The sequence below is a fragment of the Tamandua tetradactyla genome, chromosome 6 (assembly GCF_023851605.1).
Source record: "Tamandua tetradactyla isolate mTamTet1 chromosome 6, mTamTet1.pri, whole genome shotgun sequence".
In the NCBI taxonomy this organism is placed as follows: domain Eukaryota; kingdom Metazoa; phylum Chordata; class Mammalia; order Pilosa; family Myrmecophagidae; genus Tamandua; species Tamandua tetradactyla.
In genome coordinates, this window is record NC_135332.1 from 46,061,375 (window position 1) to 46,079,570 (window position 18,196).

At 35.7% G+C, this 18,196-nt stretch overlaps 1 protein-coding gene and 1 pseudogene across 6 annotated transcripts in view; one reads left to right on the forward strand and one right to left on the reverse strand.

The window, feature by feature from the left end:
* AP2B1 (adaptor related protein complex 2 subunit beta 1) overlaps positions 1-18,196 on the reverse strand; it is a 186,676-nt gene that overhangs the window by 89,220 nt on the left and 79,260 nt on the right. For all 6 annotated transcript variants that reach the window (XM_077165133.1, XM_077165138.1, XM_077165134.1 and 3 more), the window contains 5 exons: positions 14,195-14,385; positions 11,878-12,099; positions 11,236-11,356; positions 11,012-11,107; positions 683-798 (listed from right to left, as the gene is read on the reverse strand). In XM_077165133.1, coding sequence (XP_077021248.1) covers positions 683-798; positions 11,012-11,107; positions 11,236-11,356; positions 11,878-12,099; positions 14,195-14,385 — 746 coding nt within the window. The remainder of the gene's footprint in view (positions 1-682; positions 799-11,011; positions 11,108-11,235; positions 11,357-11,877; positions 12,100-14,194; positions 14,386-18,196) is intronic.
* Positions 15,147-16,196, forward strand: LOC143685640 (serine/threonine-protein kinase 17A pseudogene; annotated as a pseudogene).

An 18,196-nucleotide genomic window follows, 5' to 3' on the forward strand; every position in this document is an offset into this window, starting at 1 on the left:
TGAACAGTGCAGTTGTAACTTTCCTGGATTTTATGGTAGGGTAGCCAAATAACATCATCCAAATGAAGACATTTTTGAAACTGAAAAGGCACACAATTATTAATTAGGCCCGGATAAAGGTATAAACTAGGATTGTCAGGGCAACCTAGAATTTGTGTCATCCTATTTAATGTTAACTTTACCACCAAAGACCCTGGTTAACTTTAATACATGCCAATAGGAAGTGAATATTCAGACTGAATTTCAGTTTTTCTAAAAGTAATAAAGTGGAGTGAAAAATCAGATTTCAATCTTTGTGCTAACCACCTTATGTTAAAGTATCCTATTATGACCAGTTACATTAAAAAAGAGTGATGCGGGCGGGCCGCGGTGGCTCAGCGGGCAAAGTGCTTGCCTGCCATGCCGGAGGACTTCGGTTCGATTCCCGGCCCCAGCCCATGTAAAAAACAAACAAACAAACAAAATACAATAAAACAAGAAAATGTTTAAAGATGTTTCCCTTTCTTCCTCCCTTCCTTCCTTCCATCCTTCCTTCCTTCTCTCTGTCTTTCCTTCCCTTCCTCCCTCTCTCTAAAAAAAAAAAAAAAAAAAGAGTGATGCTTAACTAGTCAATTTCAAAGCACCTTACTTAAACATTTCCTAAATGATTTAGGGAAGAAGGAATAGAAGTATTCAGACATACTTGTTGGGATATTTGCGGAAGATATCCCTGATGACAACAATCGCCTCTTGGACCACATAATTTACTTTGGTCTGGATGAGATCAAGCAGTGTGCTCACACAGCGCTCTGCAGATTGCTGCAAAGAGTAACATATATGAAAAATCAGATGATCTATCCAATAATACTACCACAACACTAAAAAAAAACAAAAAAAACAAAAGCAATTTGAAAACATACAAGTACATCAACTACAAGAGTTGGCACTTGCTTAATGTAATGCCCAGATATCAATATGTTGAGCAGATAGATAATTGAAAAGTAATGGCAAAGTCCCTTAAGGGATGGGAGAAAAAAATATGGAACTATTAAACTCTAATACCAGGGAACTCCAATACTGTCTCAAACATTATGGACTCCCAAGTCAATAGGCCAAGACCTTGATCTTGAGGCTTGCTCTTGTGAAGTTCATGCGGCAGAGAAGTTCAGCCTACATATAGTTATGCCTAAGAGTTATTTCTGGAGGACCTCTTTTGTTGCCCAGATGTCTCCCTCTCTAAGCTCAACTCTATAAATGAAATCATTACCTTCCTCCCTATATGGGACATGACATATGAGGGTGAAAATCTCTCTGGCAACATGGGATATGATTTCCAGGGATGAGACTGCCCTGGCATCATGGGATTGACAATGCCATTCTGACCAAAAAGGGGGAAAAGAAGTGTAACAAAATAAGGTATCAGTGGCTGAGTGTTCAAATAGAGTTGAGAGGCTACACTGGAGGTCACTCTTAGGGACGCTTCAATTAGATGTTTGCTACCTATCGTAACTTGTCAAACTCCAACCAAAACCATTCCTGCCAACCCTAAAGAACACCTACACTTTATGTGAGATTCTACAAAAAAAAAACATGCTCTAAGATTACTTTCCAATAACCTACAATATCCAGATGGGTTCCTAGGCCAGATAAGTCCTGAAACCCAGAGGGGCCAGCCTCTCTAGAACATCAATTAGTTCTATTTCCCCATCTCATATTAACTATAGCCCTTTCCAACAAGAAAGATTTTGAATGGGCATAGCCCAAATACCCCTAAAGATTGGGAGAAAGTTCAAAGAAGAAAGTGGAGTTATAACAGAGTAAATAGGATTTAACAAATGAGTATGACTGCTGAATTATTATATTGTTATTTCTTTTAGTCTCCAGTGTCTTAGAGCAGCCAGAAGGTAAAAACTAAAATTGTGGAACTGTGACCCACACCGAATTCTGAAATTTGTTCTATAATTAATTGTGGTGTACTTTGAAATTTATTGCTTTTTTGTATAAACATTATTTCTCACAATTAAAAAAAAAGAATAGGAAAAAAAAAGTTGGCACTTAATTTGACCAAGGTATACCGGAGGACAGTCTATCCTGTGTAGATAAAGAGAAGTTCTAGACATTCCCCAATTTTTACCCATTACAAAATATACCAACAGATGAATCTGTTTAAATGAAGAGTCATCTTGGATAGCCAAGAGGACAGAAATAAAAACAGAAAATTAAACAATAAGCCAAAGTAAAAGATTCTTAGGAGTCCATTGATAAGTGGGGATGGGAAAAAAGTGTCCCTAAACCTCCTGGAATAAAATGCCGTATTTCTATGTACATATAAGCTGATCTACAGCTTTCAATGTGTATTTCCCAAGTAGTTCATGACCCAAAAATACTCACTAAGGAAATGTACCACCTTTTGGGCTATGTAACAAAATCTATGACCTCAGATAAACTATAATTTTCCAGAGCCTAGGGTTCATCTATAAAATGGAGTTTAATCTATTAATCTTTTATCGAGGAAGAAAGGGACTACAAATAACAAAACAAATGTAATGAAATTATAAGAATTAGTTCAAAGAAAAGCAAAGGATTTAAGAAGAGATCCTAAATATCAAGGATTGATCTATCATGTACATCATGCTATGATGAGTCGCCCCATTATGTGCCTCCTGATAAGATGCAACAGGAAATACATAACTTCATCTAAGAGATAATCTTGCCAAAAACTTTGAATCTGAATATAAACGTGCCCTTAGACATTTTTTTTTAAGGGGGATAGAGGAATGAGATAAACGACATAACTAAGATACAACCAGCCAAATAGAGACACTGGGAAATTCTACAAGCCAAATGCCAGAGTCCCTTCAATAAATGGCACAAAGTAAATGAATAAATAAGACTGAAAAGATGTATCAATCAAATGTGACGTGTGGACTTTGTTTAAATTTTGATTTAGACATTTTGACAAAATCAAGGAAAATTAAACATGGACTGGGTATTCAATGAAAGTGAAAATTTATTGTTAGTTATTGGGTATGATAATAACATTGTGGTTTTATAATTTAAAAAAAAAAAGGCCTTAATGGGTAGGCAATGGTGGTTCAGTGGCAGAGTCCTTGCCTGTCATGCCAGAGACCCGGCTTTGAGTCCCAGTGCCTGCCCATGCCAAAAATAAAACCTTAACTGTTACTCACACTACTAGACTACTCCAGTGAGACAAAATCTGGGATTTGTTTAAAAATACAACATTCCCCAATTCTACCCTTAAAGTGACATGGGGCTGGGGACATAAAACAAAAAGAGCAGCATGTTGGTATTTGTTGAAAAAGGATGATAAGAACATGATGGCTCATTAATTTCACTTTATTACATGCCTGAAAATGTCTGTAATAAAAATTTTTATAAGGTACTATAATAACTTAATCCACTCTAAATAATTTAATAAAAAGAAACTTTGAGATCATTTATGTGAGATCATAAATATGATGATCCTGTTACACTATAAAATGATTCTGTAACCTTTTATTTTTTCCATTTTCAGATTCTATTTATTTTTATTTTTTAATTCATTTTCAGTTAGTAATTCCTGCATAAGGTTGTTGAACCAGCAGAAAGCTCAGAAAAGTTTAAATATTAAATATTATGACAAATCATAAAATATATCATATATGGATTGCTGTATTAAATTATTATCAATGAGAAAATACAAAGAAAGTGCTTAGCACGGGCCTTGCCATAAAGCTAACATTTAGTGAGCACTTAGTAACATTATTATAATAAAGGCAAAAAAAGGCTGTAAAACTTTCCCATGAAGCATCAAAATTAAAAAAAAAATTTGTCCTAGGTATTAATTTTCAAAAAAATTGTCATCTCAACCACAATGCTCCTGACCAAAACTTAGACTACTATTAAAGCATTATGGGAGAGGAATAAGAATAATCATCCAATCACTGTACATATAAAAAAGTTCAGAAACAAATAGATACAGTTTATTATTTGATAAAGATAACATTTCATAACAGTAAAGAAAGGATTATTTGTCCTGAAGTTTGATTGCCACACTTGTATCTTTCACCAAAATTAATTCCAGTTTGATTAAGGATATCGTGAAGTGTAAAAAACTAAATTACTGTCGTAAAAGTAGAAAATAGAGGTGAATTTTATATAATTTTGGGGTGAAACAATTTTCTAGGTGTGCCACTAACAATACCATTGAGAAAAAACTGAGAGTACTCAATACATAAAATAATATACACTTCTGTACATTATGAAATCAAAAGGAAAACAAATTGGGAAAATAACAAGTAAACAAAGGGTTACTATCTTTAATTACAAAATACTTGAAAAATCAACGCAGACAAGGTAACACATTGGGAGAAGGTGCATAGGACATGAACAAGCAATTTCCAAATATCTACTAAACACAATGAAAAAAATGTTCACAACAACTAGAGATCAAAGATTTGGCTAAAGGAAACTCATACCATTCTCTGGTAAAGAGAACAATTTTAAGGTCCTACAACAAAGGAAAGATTAACTTAATTCTGAAGCAATCACCCATTACATCTATAAACCATAAAAATTACATAAAGCTTTGTTACCACGTTAAGAGATCCATGATGTTGCAAGCAAAAAAAACAGACTTCAACAGTAAGTAACATTCATCCTAATATTATGACAAAAGTAAATAACATTCATCCTATGTTATTATTTTCGTAATAATAACACCTGCGTATGTAGGACTACATAAACAAGGACTTAAAATCATGTACACCAAATTGTATATACAATGCATTTCTGAAAGGGTGGAATGGGGAGGGGAGAGGGGAGGGACGCATAGCACAGAGGAGGATATGTTCTACTTTTCTTTAATTTGTCTTAGTTTATATTTTTATACAGTGAACACATATGGCTTTCCTAATAGGAAAAATATAAGCTTTTTGTTTGATTTTAAATTAAGGGATGAGATGCAAATCATCATCTTATCCTTATCTATAAAAATTAGAAATGGTAAAAACTAAAGAACACAAGACTAGGAACTCTTGGTCTTACTGTCTTAATCTTTCTCAAACAAATAAAATGACATTCTTTTATTTGGAAGAGTAAAAAGGGTTTGGTTCTCACTTCCTTAAAGAAGTAGAGAAAAACTACTGGAAGAGTAGTCCTATAAGAGCACCTTTTCAGTGCTATTTATTTTCTCGACTTATCTTTTCATCTTTAACCTAACCAACTTAATATAACAAAATTATGTGTTTATTTTTCACCTTGGGATACTAATAGCAACACAGAAACCCCTGTATTTACAATCATAAAAATAAAAAAACCTCAGACTTCTCTAAGCCAACTAGACAGGTGAACTCACTGTGCCTTCCCCCCAGGTGGGACATGACTCCCAGGGGTGTAAATCTCCCTGATCACAAGGGACAATTCTCAGGGGTGTAAATCTCCCTAATTATGTGGGACAATGCTCCTGGGCATGAGCCAGGACACAGCATCAGGGGACTGAGAAAGCCTTCTTGACCAAAAGTGGGAAGAGAAATGAGATAAAATAAAGTTTCAGTGGCTGAGAGATTTTAAAAGAGTCAAGAGGTTATCTTGGAGGTTGTTCTTATGCATTATATATTCCTTTTTAGTTTATGGGGTATTGGAGTGGCTGAAGGGAAGTACCTGAAACTTCTGAATTGTATTCCATAGCCTTGATTTGTGAAAATGATTGTATAACTATATAGCTTTTACAGTGTGACCATGTGCTTGTGAAAATCTTGTGTCCAGGACATGGACATACGAATAAAAAAAAAATAAGGACAAAAAAATAAATAAATAATGGGAGGTGGGATAGGGGATAAAAAAATTGGGTAGATTGCAATACTAGTGGTCAATGAAAGGGAGGGATAAGGGGTATGGTGTGCATCTTTCGTCTTTCCATTTCTTTTTCTGGAATGATGCAAATGGTCTAAAAATGATCAAGATGACTGTCTGGTTTGAAAATATTATGTACCCCAGAAAAGTCATGTTTTAACCTTGATCCAATTTTGTGGGAATGGCCATTTCTTTTTATCTTGATTCAATATTGCAGCATGGAAACTTCTGATTAAATTATATCCACAGAGATGTGGCATGCCCAATTGTGGGTGTGATCTTTTGATTAGATGGAGGTGTGACTCCATTCATTCAGAGTAGGTCTTGATTAGTTTACTGTAGTCTTTCAAAAGAGGAAACATTTTGGAGAGAGCTCAGAACAGAGACATGTATGTGTGGAGATGCCTAGAGCCCAGCAGATGTCACCATGTGCCTTCCCATGAGAAGTTAAGCAAGCCAGACCCTGGAGAGAGCCAAGGGAAGCCAAGAGATGAAAGCCAGCCCCAGAGAAGCAATGTGAGGAATGCCCACAGGAACAGCGGCTGGAAGCTGTTTGAAATCAGAAGCCAAAGACACCAGTAGGTGCCAGCCACATGCCTTCCTAGCTGAGAGAGATGTTGTAGACCCATAAGCCTTTCTTGAATTAAGGTATCTTTAACTGGTTGCCTTTGTTTGGACATTTTTATAGGCTTAGGACCATAAACTTGTTGCTTAATAAATTCCCCTTTTAAAAGCTGTTCCATTTCTGGTATATTGTTTTCCTGCAGCATAAACAAACTAATAATGAATATACAATTATGTGATAATACAGTCAGCCACTGATTGTACACTCTGGATGGACTGTATAGTTCATGAAGATACTTCAATTAAAAAAAAAAAGAATTGGATTGGCTGTCTTTTTGTTGTTGAGTTGAACAACAACAAAGTTGAATCCAATTACAAAATGGGAAAAAGACTTGAACAGACACTTCTCAGATGAGGAAATACAAATGGCCAAAAGGCACATGAAGAGATGGTCAACGTCCCTGGCCATTAGAGAAATACAAATCAAAACCACAATGAGATATCATCTCACACCCACCAGAATAGCCATTATCAACAAAACAGAAAATGACAAATGCTGGAGAGGATGCAGAGAAAGAGGCACACTTATTCACTGTTGGTGGGAATGTCAAACAGTGCAACCACTGTGGAAGGCAGTTTGGCAGTTCCTCAAAAAGCTGAATATAGAACTGCCATATGACCCAGCAATACCATTGCTGGGTATCTACTCAGAGGACATAAGGGCAAAGACACAAACGGACACTTGCACACCAATGTTTATAGCAGCATTATTTACAACTGCAAGGAGATGGAAACAGCCAAAATGTCCATCAACCGACGAGTGGCTAAACAAACTGTGGTATATACATACGATGGAATATTATGCAGCTTTAAGACAGAATAAACTTATGAAGTATGTAACAACATGGATGGACCCTGAGAACATGGCTAGTGAGACTAGCCAAAAATTAAAGGACAAATACTTATGGTCTCATTGACATGAACTGACATTAGTAAATAAACTTGGAATATTTTGTTCGTAACAGAGACCATCAGGAGATAGAAATAGGGTAAGATATTGGGTAACTGGAGCTGAAGGGACACAGACTGTGCAACAGGACTGGATACAAAAACTCAGAAATGGACAGCACGATACTCCCTAACTGTAATATAATTATGTTAAAACACTGAATGAAGATGCATGTGAGAATGATAGAGGGAGGAGGGCTGGGGACATAAATGAAATCAGAAAGAAAGATAGATGTTAAACATTGAGATGGTATAATCTAGGAATGCCTAGAGTGTATAATAATAGTGAAATGTACAAGGCACACACAAAAAAAATGCCAGACACCTGGGTTTGATTCCCAGAGCCTGCCCATGCCAAAAAAGAAAAAAACAAGAAAAATTCTTTGACGCCTAAACTTTCCACTAACAGGTTCTGTTCTCTTGGCTAAGAACTAAACTGAAACTCAATTTTTCAAGTCACATCTTCGAAATCCACTACTACACATTACAAAATGGTAAGATGCTCTAAAAAAAAAGCAGCATCTTAGTTTACAACCTTTCCAGAAAAGTCTATTAAAATTCCCTTGCTGAAATTTATATCTTCTGTAACAAACTAATTTAATTTGTATGGTCAGTTTATTCAAATATCATAATTACATGGAACCTTGAATATGGAGTGAGATCTTGTTGGTTTGTTAGTGTGCTGCCCTAATACATCCCAGAGTAACGTGGGCAGAAAATTAAGAAGTATTTGCAAAGTCCCCTTAAAGGACTGGGGAAAAAGTAAATATTAAATATTTATAATGTATCAGGGGAAGACCTGATATTCTCACAAGCATTAGGAACTACCAATTTAATAAGGCAAGCCCTTGATCTTGGGGCTTGCCCTTATGAAATATTCCTGCAAAGGAGAAGGTAAGCCTACTTAAGATTATGCCTAAGAGTCACCTCCAGAGAACCTCTTTTGTTGCTCAGATGTGGCCTCTCTAAGCCAATGTAGCAGGTAAACTCACTGTCCTCTACACCCCACCCCACCCCTGTCAAATGTGGGACATAACTCCCAGGGATGAGCCTTGCCCTGGCAGTGTGGATCTGAGGAAGACTTCTTGACCCAAAGGGGAAAGGAAAATTAAAATGAAGTTTCAGTGGCTGAGAGATTTCAAATAGAGTTGAGAGACCATTCTGGAGGTTATTTTTATGCATTATATAGATACCCTTTTCAGTTGTTGGTGTATTGGAGTAACTAGAGGGAAATGCCTGAAATCGTTGAACTGTAATCCATGACTCTTATAAGCCTTGATTCTTGAAGATGATTGTATAACCACATAGCTTTTATAGTGTGACTGTGTGACTGGGAAAACATTGTGATTGACACTCCCTTCATAGTATATGGACAGATAAGTAAGAAAATAAAAACAAAAAATAAATAAATAATAGGGGAGAATAGGGGATATGGGATGTTTTGCTGTTCTTTTTTACTTTTATTTTTATTGTTATTTTTATTATTTTGGAGTAATGAAAATGTTCAAAAATCAACCATGATGATGAATGCACAACTTTATATGATGCTACTGTGAACCACTGGTTATATACTTTGGATGATTATATGATATGCGAATATATCTCAATAAAATTGCATTAAAAAAAGAATGTCACATAAATAGAATCATACAATAGAAAAAAAAAAATCCCTTGCTGATTCTTTCTCTTGTCCTCTGGATGTGGTGGTTATAAACAGGCAATCATTGTCCACTGCCCTAATAACTTTGCCTGGTCTAGGCAATGCTTCAAATTGATAAACTTTCATGATTGAACAGTTCTAGGAAAAGTTGTAAGGCAAATCTAGGCAATAAGAGATAAGATAGCACTAGATAAAAGGCAAGATTCTTTTATTTATTTTATTTACATAGGCAGGCACCGGGAATCAAACCCGGGTCCTCTGGTATGGCAGGCAAGCATCCTTGTCTGCTGAGCCACTGTGGCCCACCCAAAGGTAGGATTCTTGAAGGCGAAATTCAGTCTCCTGAGAAAGTCCATTCCTCACATACTGTCATATTCCCACCAGGGGCACCCTTAGTCAAAGGAAGAAATAAAGCCACCAGAGCTGTTTTTTTCCCACCAAAGATCATGGAGAGCTTTTATATTAAGCACAATACACAGTACTAAGGGCCTGTAAAAATCTAAATGCTTTAAGAAACCTTTCTTATAATTCCAGAACTAGAATACATATTTTTTATTTTAAAATGAGAAACTTTGTTCCATTTCTAAAGCTCTATTCTGGCAGAGAGGTCAATAAGACAGTGACTATCGAGTAGAAAAGATGGTTATGCAAACCAATATAAAGTACAAAACAACCGCATTTTTATGCTACCAAAACCTCTTTGAAAAGTGTCCATATTAAGTAGGTGGTTATACCGCAGCAAAAACAAACAAAAAAATCACTTCTCAAATGAAGCAAAAGAAACAAAAACCTGAAGTGACAGAGCTAGAAGAACTAGGAACAGAAACCAAGATTAATTAGCCTCTTACTATAATCATTAGTTTAACTAAATGATTTATCAACCATAACTACATGGAAGAAGAAGCACTAACTTAAAAACAAGGAAGGACAATTAGGAACTTTGCTTTCACAGAAGCCTCTCTGACATAGCATCTGTCTCTTTCTGTTCTCACGAAGTAATGGTCATACTGTATAAGTAATTTTAACATCTTTGAGAAGTCTTTTGATTCAACCCTCTAATTCTAAGCAGAATTGCATACAATCAAGAAACAAGAAAAAATTTAAGGTTCTGAAGCCACAATAGTGAACAGAGGCCATCACTAATTTCAACATATTTCTGAATGAGGGAAAACAAATGGAAGATTCATGACCAATGAAACAGCAAAATAAGTTGCAGTCCATAATACTTACTTGGAAGGCTATAACCAAGCTAGAAACCAACGTGCCCTCTAAAACCAAAGAGAGGTTCTTTGGAGGTCTTCCAAGTAAAACATAACTCTCTGCCCTAAAGTAGAAACCTTAAGTCTACAGTCCTGCCCACGTACACAAAGTTCCAAGCAGCTTTCCTTACCTCATTATTAAATATAAATGGGCTGCACTTTACTATATGCATGGTATAAACCTCAATTGAAAATTATACTTAGGGCAGCTAGAAGTAAAAACCTAAAATGGGGGAATTGTAACCCATACCAAACTCTGAAATCTGTTTTACAACTAATTGTTGTGGTATGCTTTGAAATTTATTGCTTTTTAGTATATATATGTTATTTTTCACAAAAACGAAAAAAAAAAATTTACTCTAGCCTCCAGGGTTTGGGAGCAACTAGAAGGAAAAATCTGAAACAGAGGAATGATAACCCATAACAAATTTTGAAGTCTGTTCTGTATCTATTTATTGAACTGTACTTTGAAAATCAAAACAAAAAAATTATGTATTTTTTATAATTATAAAAAACAAATTATAATATTGTTTCATCAATTCTAACAAAGGTCCTACACTAATGCAAAATATTAATAGAGAAAAGTGGGGGGGAGTTATATTGGAAATCTCTACTTTTTACATGATTTTTCTGTAAACCTACAACTGTAATCCCATAATACAAGCTCACACTGCCAATGGATACTTGCCTCCACCTTGATGGCACACCGTCCAATGGCTCGCACAGCTTTGCGAACAAAGTCAACATCCACCTCTGTGGCATATTCCTTCAGTTCTGCCAGAACCTTTTAAAAATCCAAGAAGTGGATAACAGTTAAGCATTCTCAAATGGCAATTTCATGGCTTAGCTTCTTCTGAAAATCAGACCTCAAGATCAAACTCCTTATAAACTTGAGTCAGCTTAAAGTCTGACCTGAGCAATGTTGGCTTGGGATGCCAAACGAATCATAATGTCCAACTTCTCCAGTTTAACATAGATGGGATCATTATACTTCACAAAGAAGACTTTGATTTCCTGCTTCAAGATTTCAGGCCTGTGGTACACAGAAACACAAGATAAGGAAGGTGAAGGCATGTATTGATATATCCTTTTGAGTCTGTATTATTATCTAATCTATGCCTTTCTGTCCCCTCGTTCCCTCCCCCGACCAAAAAAAGACTCAAACTTTCTCTATACCCCTCTATTCTTGACAGTTCCATTTGGCAGATTATTTTTATCCTTTTTAAGAGTCAGAATACACATCGCCAATAACTGCTGGAAAAACAACAATCATGCTCTAAATTACAGCATCGACCATATTAAGCAGGCACTAGGTAGTATATGAGAAGGAGACCCTTCAGAAAGCAAACAAAAATGTACAACAGCTCAAGGCATTTATTATAAGAACATTTCAGTATCACATGTAACCCCCTGATCCTGTCAAGTTGTCCTGCCATACATCATTTTCATTTGCATGCATTAAAAAAAGAACAACACTAGTCTATTTCACATTGCTATTAATAAGCTTAATTCAAAATTACAAACATTTTAATCACAAATTCACTATTTTCCAACCTTTTCTGGACAATTAAGTTGATGTTCCTCAGGGCGACATACTGCACTTCTGGCTCCCCAGACAGCAAAGTGACAAGAGGAGGGGCTAACTTCTTCAGCAGCATATTGTAATAGTCAGAGTCCTTGGGTAACAACTCTAGAAATTTCATTAGGACTTTTACTGCCGAGAGCACCACTGCTGAGTTGGCATGGGATAGCCGGGGAGTTACTCGTTCACAGATGCTAAGGGCAGAAAAGGAAAATTAATACCTTGTATAATTTCTTTGCTCAATCCATTCTATAAGGTAATGTATCAGAGTCCCATGAAAATATCAAAGAATTAGAGCATCAGTTAGAAAAGTCAAAGCTACATGCTTAGGTAAAACTGGGATCCAACACTACAGAAGCCTCATTCCCAGCAAACAACAGGCAGAGCAGGGATAAGAAGACTTCAGGAAATCAGCAATAAGGGATGTTTGAAATGAAAGGAAACTAGCAATACCCAAAACACTTGAAGCTCACACCATTTAACTTCTGCTTTATACTCCTTTCATTCTCCCTATATTATATAAGGACTCCCTTCTCCTCAACCTATAGGGAATCAAATTATGTAATCTGAGGATTACTTCATAGTGAGAGATACTAACAAACCCATGGTTGAAGGTTTCATTGTAAACTGCAGAAGGAGTTAGGTTAGCAAGGAAACTACTCAATTCCTTGCCTTCAGGTTAAAATAAACTTTGAAAGTTGTTTTGTTTTTAAAAATATCAGTACACCACTGCAATATTCTTCCAATCACTTCTCCTTCTCCTAATTCCTGCCACCTGCCCTTACATGCCTCAAGAAATCTTGGATATTTAATTACCTATGGAGGATTTTTAAGAAACTAACCTAATTTGAAAGCTCTTGAACAATATGAGCAGCTAGTTGACTACATTCAGTTAAGGATACATACAAGTAGGCTGTATTTTTCTCCCTTCCTCCTGCACACCCTGACCTCCTTGAAGTCTTTTCACAAATGCCAATATCTCATTGAGGCCATTCTTAACTATGTTTTATAAAACTTAACCCCTCACCCCCCAATGTCCAATATTCCTTAGAACTCTTCCCTACTTTATCTTTATCCCTAGCACTTAACACCATCTGATGTATTATGCATCATATTAATTTTGTTTACATCTTCTACCCCAACTCCCCATCCTTCAGAATAAGTGCTCCATGAGGGTTATCATTTCTTTGTCTACTGCTGTAGCCTCAGGGCCTAGAACAGTACCTGGCACATAGCATGGGCTAAAAATTATTTGCTGAATGAATGAATGAATAAATGAGTAAGAGATGTCAATAAACAGAAAATAAAATTTTAGGTAAAGTTCTTTCTGGAAGATATTTGTACTTTGAATGATGGAAAGAAACTATTAGGGTGAGCTTTAGTTAATTCCAAAGGGAACTATTTCCCAGACAAGTGAAGAGCACTTACATTATAGTAGCTTGGAAACCAGCTTCCGCCAGGCAAGGAAGGTTCTTATCTACCATAATTAAAATATGTCAACTTTAATGAAGAGCCAACAATTCTTTGGAAGCACTTTGCCTAGTATGGTGCCTATATTTACAACATGTTCAATTAAATTTGGTAATAATTCCAACTCTGTAACTAAAGCATGAGTACATGTATATGAATTTAGCAGTCAATTTCTGTTAGTCAAAGAAAATTTGCAACACTAAGGTTGATAGAGGGCTGAGCAGAACAATCAGGTGTGCCTTCCAAAAACTTCTCCAAATTTGTACTGACATGATTTCCTTATCTAAAGGAATCACATACCCTGTGTCACATATTCTGCTGACTCTCATTCCTAACAGCCAATGCACAAAGTCTACTACTGAATTACAGGTATAGTTATGCTTAATAACTAGTTATCAAGCTATTTACTATGTATATAACAGAATGAAAAGTTTGTCACTACAGAGAGATACTCAATAACCTTTGTTTGTTAAATGGCCAGGCACTGCTGTGTGGAAGATGTGAGACAACAATGATGGCGAGTTTAGCACAGGGTAACTATACTGTTCAAGTAAGAAATGAAAACCACACTTTTCTGGGCAAGGGATATTTTTGTAGTGTTTATTCTACCACCTAAAATGTTTCTAAATTCCCTAAGAAAACATCTTGGGTATAGCAATACCTGCTCCCCTTAGAAAACATCTTGGGTATAGCAATACCTACCCCACAAACCACCGATTGATCTTCCTGAACATAATAGACCTTTATTTCTAACAGCAGACAATAGAATTTATTGAATCAGGCAAGACTCCTTGATATAGCCCAGGAAAACACACTGACCTCTGAGCCTCCCGGTCATCTTTAGGGTTGTAATTAGACAGGCAGTCCAGGATGAAAATTTGGCCCCATTCAGTGCACTCATTCAGAGCTGTCAGCAGCTTATTAATGTTCTGTGGGTTCAGATCCAGTAAGTTGCTATTTGGGTGAGACTCACTGATTTCTGATAACGCTGCTACAGCATTAGCCACTACCTGGAAAAGAAGCAGACATGACCTTGATTCACCAGGAGTAATATAAACTCTCATCAATCTTCTCTGGATCACTTCATAGATCTCAACCCATAATCATTCCTAAACACTTTACCTAATCAGATAGAAACAGGTCAACTGTTTTCAAAACATATTCAACTGCTTTATTTGTGTGGGGATGAGGAGAACATAGGATTTGGCCTCTTTTTAAAGTGGTGAAAACAGAAAGTTATTTACACCCTTTGAATTTTGTATGTTGAAAAGGGGTGACAGAGTGATTTCTGTGGAGTTTGGATATTATTTTCTTCCTTGAGAACCATTTGGGGAAATTTTCAAAAGCGCTGGCTTTGAGGTCAGACCTGAATTCATGTTCCAGTCCTGCTTGCTATGTGTGCTTGGGCTGGTTACGTAGACTTAGTCTTCAGCCTCACTTTTCCTTTCTCATTTGTGGAATTAGTATAACGACGGTAAACTGCCTCGTGGCTGGGGCGGTGCTGTGAAGAGTTCATGCCTATAAACCCCATACTAATGGGCCATGCATGTATCAGTGTTATTAGCTAGCACTGCTAATGCTTGTCATGGTTATCAAACAGCATCATGTTGTAATGGGTGATGGGCCTGACAATTATAACGTCCTTCAACTTGGGTCTTAGAAGAGGCATTGGTTAAAACCAATGCTAACGAAAAATCAGCACTTTACAAATATTAAAGTAACTTCTAGAAATTGTTTTGCTTTGTTTTAGAAAAATAAGATTTACTTTAAGATGCTAGGCACAGTAAATGTACATTTTGGGGAAATATGCAGCGGTGAGGAATGTATAAAGAAAGAACATGAAAAAGAATTTGCAGCAAAGTTCATGAGAAAAAGAAGAAAAGGCCAAGCTTGTTAGATGGAAATAATGAATGAGACTGCTGTACTTGAACTAGCACAGGATAATCCTAGGGTCATTAATTTACATCAAGTCTATGAGACTCCATCAGAAATGATCTCGGTTCTAGAATATGTTGCAGGAGATGAAATCTTTGACCAGTGTGCTGTAGACAGGAAAGGAGCCTTTTGAGAGAAAGATGTTCAAAGACTCATGAGGCAGATTTTAGAAGGTTCTTGGTTTTTACATGCTTATGATGTAGTTCACCTTGATTTGAAGTCCCAGAATATTTTGCTGACAAGTGGATCCCCACTGGGTGACATTAAAATAGTTGATTTCGGCCTTTCAAGAATAATGAAGAACAGCAAAGAGCTCAGAGAAATTTTGGAACTCCTGAATATGTGGCTCCTGAAATTCTTAATTATGATCCTATCAGCATGGCATCAGATATGTGGAGCACTGGAATGCTAACATATGTTTTGCTAACAAGGCTATCACCCTTCTTAGGCAATAATAAACAAGAAACATCCTTGAATATATCACAGATGAATTTAAATTTTTCTGAGGAAGAATTTGATGTTGTGACTGAGCCAGCTATTGACTTCATCAAATCACTTTTAGTTAAGAAACCAGAAGATGAAGTCACTGCTGAAGAATGCCTAAAACTTCCCTGGTTAACAGAAAGCAGTATTTAAGATCCTTCTTCCAGGGTGAAAGGTGCCTTAGAAGAAGGAAATGCCCTTCAAGAAGGTGATTCCATGAATGAAATTCAGATACTGAGAAATCAGAAAAAAAAGGAATCGATCGTCAGAGGAGTTTACTTTATATACTTTAAGATAATGCAGACAGACTGAAAAACAGAAAACAGAGCAAAAGGCCATTTCCAAACTATTTAAACTGCAGAAGCCTTTGCTACAAGAAACTCCAGGATAATTTATCTACTGAGCAGTATTTCCCTTGACAACTTAAAAGATTTCTACATTGAAACTGTTAATATAATTTATGGATCTGTGGCCAAATGATACATGTACTAAAAGTGGATAACCAGGTATCACTGAAAGAAACTAAAATGACTCTGCTATCTAGGTGAATGTAGGTGAATGCAGCCAGATTTATAAAGTTGCCAACCAGGAAGTTTAACAGTAAAGTTATCTGTTTCAATGTTACTTTTAAGAAGGAAGATGTTGCATCTTTTAATTCTATATCCTGTTTCTTCAGAATGAGAATTTGTGTGCAAATATGTTTATGTTTAATTTCTTTAAAAATCTAATAAAAGTGCCAAAATTTTTTTTAAAAATGACCAAACAAAACATATTAAATTACCTATGATGGGATATATACCTACCCACTAGTCAACTGAGTTTAAAACAAATCATCTATTAGTAAAGCCATTCGATTTACTATTGAATGACACGAGCCATCATAAGACTCAAAACTACCAATAAAATCAAGGAATATGAACAGTTCTAAAGACAATGAACTTAAATATGAAATATGTACATTAAACAACAGAGAGAAAAATTTTAGATCAAATAACTAAAGCTGTATGGGTGTGTGTATGCACAGCGAGTAGGGGTGACCCATCAATCATATCACAAGTCTCAGAGTAGGAAAATGTGGGCCACAAAGGCTAGTTCACTAGTATATAATAAAAATGGGAGAGCACATATTTGCTGTGAAATTCACTCTCCTCATCTGATCCTGATACCGAAAATTAACAGATTAGTTGTAGTATGAAGATAACAGTAGATGACATATGTATAAGTACTTTTCTGCAAATTACCACAATTTACAAGTCCAAATTATATATTTTTTCATGTTAACATCTCTGAAGTTGGGATATATTTTACAGAAGAGAGCATAATCAGCAGTATTTTTTCTTCTAGGTAATACAGAAAATAATAATGTACTTTATATAAACAATGGTATGTTAAAGAATTAAAAACAAAAAACAAAACAAAAAAACAATGGTATGTTAAATTCAATGAAATACGGTATCTCAAATGTATCTTCTTTCAAATCTTATGATAAATGAAAAACTGCTACCTAAGATTAGAATGTATACAATATTCTAACAGAACTCGAAATCCCTATTAATTGCAGGAAGAAAATTCAACACTTGTTACAAAAATTACAGATCATTTCTGATATAACTAAATAAATCTATAACCAATGAAAAGGAATTTAAACATTGCAAGAACACCCAAACCAAAAACACAAGGTATTACACACCTGTACAAGTGAATTTAAAATTGCATTTTTGCAGTGAGGCTCCCAGTACTAAAGACTAGCAAGATGTGGCTAAACTTAAGATTCTTTAAGTATAAATGAAATATAATAGGAGATAGCAGTTTTAGCAGTTACAAACACTGAAAAGAGTCCCAAAAATGTCAACCCATTGTTAGTTATTTTAAGCTCCTTGCTTAAAGCTTGAAAAACTAAAAGCTTTGATTTTTCTTTTGTTAGCAAGAAAGGAAATAATATACCTGATTTTAATATTTATATTATCTGCAGGAATCTGCAGATTATTTTATGATTTTACCTATAAGATAAATGTTTAGAGAATATGATTTAATAAGTAACCTTGTCAATATTCATTATGTAAAAATTAACACCATAAATAAAATCATCTCCAGTTATAATTTGGTGATTAGAACAAAAACTAAAGACTTGTTTGGTAAAAATGATTATGGGTATAATTTTTTTTGTTATTAAGATAAATCAGGAAGAATGACCTAGTTCACCTACTGCATGAGAGATTCTTTTCTAATTTTTGCTACCTCCACTATCAAATAGGGGACTTAGAGGGGAGGGGCATGGGTACTCAGCGGTAGAATTTTTGCTCGCCATGTGGGAGGAACCAGGTTCGATTCCCAGATGGGACACCTGCAAAAAAAAAATAGGGGATTTAGAAAAAACTAATAATCCCATCAGTGCTTTATGTG